The sequence below is a fragment of the Choloepus didactylus genome, chromosome 10, assembly GCF_015220235.1.
Source record: "Choloepus didactylus isolate mChoDid1 chromosome 10, mChoDid1.pri, whole genome shotgun sequence".
NCBI lineage: Eukaryota > Metazoa > Chordata > Mammalia > Pilosa > Megalonychidae > Choloepus > Choloepus didactylus.
In genome coordinates this window covers 101,385,539-101,388,190 of record NC_051316.1, presented here as the reverse complement: position 1 = coordinate 101,388,190, position 2,652 = coordinate 101,385,539, and the positions used below count along the sequence as shown (strand labels likewise).

The 2,652-nt window shown below is 42.2% G+C and overlaps 1 protein-coding gene across 2 annotated transcripts; it reads left to right on the top strand.

The window, feature by feature from the left end:
• The first annotated feature begins 937 nt into the window (after positions 1-937).
• On the top strand, positions 938-2,422 carry LOC119505328 (ankyrin repeat domain-containing protein 26-like). 2 transcript variants are annotated; one of them, XM_037798028.1, is made up of 2 exons: positions 938-1,457; positions 1,675-2,422. In XM_037798028.1, the coding sequence occupies exons 1-2, from the start codon at positions 1,278-1,280 to the stop codon at positions 2,089-2,091; spliced, it is 597 nt and encodes a 198-aa protein (XP_037653956.1). In that variant the 5' UTR covers positions 938-1,277; the 3' UTR covers positions 2,092-2,422. The 2 variants fall into 2 exon arrangements, with proteins under 2 accessions (XP_037653956.1, XP_037653955.1); XM_037798027.1 differs by having other exon boundaries at positions 942-1,564; positions 1,602-2,422.
• The last annotated feature ends 230 nt before the right edge of the window (positions 2,423-2,652 follow it).

Genomic DNA, 2,652 nt, shown 5'->3' with positions numbered 1-2,652 from the left:
AATACTCAGGTATAAATCAAACAAAACATGTGATAGGTCTATATGCTGAACACTACAAAATTCTGATAAACGAAATTAAAGGAGCCCTGAAGAGGGAGGTGTAGCACCTTCCTTGTGCCTACAGCAGGTGATTGCACTAACACTACTGGCCATCAGAGATGAAAACATGTCCAGAATCCTGATTCCCAAGTACTCCACCATGAGACAGCTCCTTCCTTGCTCCTGCCTGGCCTTGGAGGGGGAGAATGAAGAGGTACCTTCTCCAGAGTAGGACGCTGCCCTAGGCACATACTGCAGCACCAACTTCATGAAAAGCAAAAGAGAAAAGTAGAGTGCAGAGGCAACTCACATCCTGTGTCATCCAAAGGCCATTATTTCCCATAAAAGGGAAGATTTGCTCCCTTTGTTCCTCCCACTAAGGCTCCATCTGAATCACTGGGGTTACTTGATCCTTATCACTGCACTCCCTCTGGGAAGGGGGGAATCTTAAGCAATGCTGTCAGTAGAGTGCCTGTCTCCAAGTCCCACTAATGGGTTACATACCCAAAACTGTGATCAAAGAAATTGCAACTTCCTTCAAAAAGGGAGATGAGCACACTATAGGCATATCCCAGAGAAATTGCAGGCTCAGTTCAGACCAGCACAATAAAGTGAGCCACGTGAATTTTTTGGTTTCCCGGTGCATACAAAAGCTATGCTTACACTATGCTGTACTCGATTAAATGTGCAATAGCATTATATCTTTAAAAAACAATGTACGCCCCCCGCCTCCATGCTCACCTCCCGCGGGGCGAGGTAGAGGCCGGCGCGCCGAGTTGGCGGGGACGAGAGGGAGGGAGGCCGGGGTCGCTCCCGGGTAAACTTGACTCTGTCTCCTTTCTCCGGACCCGCTGCACAAGGAGCACTAGGCCGGGGCGGAGTGCGGGCTCGCGCGGCAAGTGAGCGCCGAGGTCACGAAATGGATTCGAGTGAACAGGAGACCCAGAAAACGGAAACAAAGGGAGAACAAAGAGGTGTTTGAAAAGCATATGGTCCCTTCTGGAGAAAGTTCCGTGATCACTAGAGAAAAATGAGTGTCCTGGTGCTTTGGGATGTAAGACTTGTCTCTGAACTGCAATCTCTGATGATCTTGGTTTGAATAATAATCCACAGAAGACTTTTTAAAATAGACCGCTCTGCATCTGGCCTGTGCCAATGGCCATGCAGAAGTGGTAACTCTCCTGGTAGAGAGAAAGTGCCAGCTGAACGTCTATGACAGTGAACAAAGGACAGCTCTGATGAAGGCTATACAATGCAAGGAAGAGGAATGTGCAACCATTCTGCTACAACATGGTGCTGACCCAGATATTATGGATGCCAGTGGCAACACAGCTCTCCACTATGCTGTCTGTGCTCAGCATATACCAATAGCAGCCAAACTGCTTTCATACAATGCAAATATTGAGGCAAGAAACGAGGATGGCTTCACACCACTTTTACTTGCTGTAGATGAAAACAAACAGCAAATGGTGGAATTTTTAGTAAATAAAGAAGCAAATATACATGCAGTTGATAAGACAAAAAGGAGAGGAAGAGCATTCTGAAGAAGACTCTTTAAGCAGGCTTTCCAACAAACCTGGCATTGATGATTCATGTCCTACATCAGATGATAAAGACTTCGATTTTGATCCCAAGACTCTCCCCAAACCAAGCTTAACAAAGCTAATGACTGCTCCTCAGCAATTCAGGAAAAACATAGAAGAATATCGTAGCATTGTGAGACCACAAAATAGAACCTTGTTGGAGGACAGTAGTTCTTATAGTGCACGTGAAGAAGATGTGGTTGAAACTCTCCAAAAGTTGCCAGTCAGAGTCCAGGGCCTCCCTCATGCTGCCTTTCCATCACCTGACCCTCTTCTAAAACCTCCCCTCGAGTCTTCAGCAGTCCCTGGTGCTACAAAGGAAGGAATAACAAAACCAGCAATTATAGAAAAAGGAGCCTGTGTTGGTATTACTGAAAGTGCTCCAAGAGAACAAATGACTAGTGGCAATATGACTTCTGTTGTTGGAGCACACAAAGATGATAGAAGTGTGGAAGAAGTGAGGTTCTGAACTTCCAGTTATTGATCAGCTGCTTTCTTTGTAAAAATATAGAGGATTCATATGGCAACAGGATGAGGACTATATAATCAACAAGTCCTATTGGGTATCATTTCTTTTTGGAACAGTGTATTCACAAATAGGATTTCTGTCTCTGGGAACTTGCACATCTGTAGAAAACAAATGAAAAATTGGTAAGAAACCATAAAATAAAATAAATACCCTTAATGCTAATTATATCATTCAGATATAATCTATAATTGCATTAAGTATGAGTTTGCACTGGTTCTCTATATATGGTAAAGTAATATACATTACAATATATTTATAAACCCAAATTGTTATCTGGTACATAATTGTGTTTAGATTAGAAATTTCAGGTGTTATAAAAAATACTCATTAAAATACCTTGAGAATGAACTGTAATATTTAATTCAACATACTCCTGGTCCTAGATTGTAAACATGAAATATATTCTTTGAAGAAGTAGATTTTACTTTTTTTGTACTTTGAGAACAGAAAGCATTTTAGTTATGATATAGTTCTTCTATATATGTCACTTTGCTTGTTTGA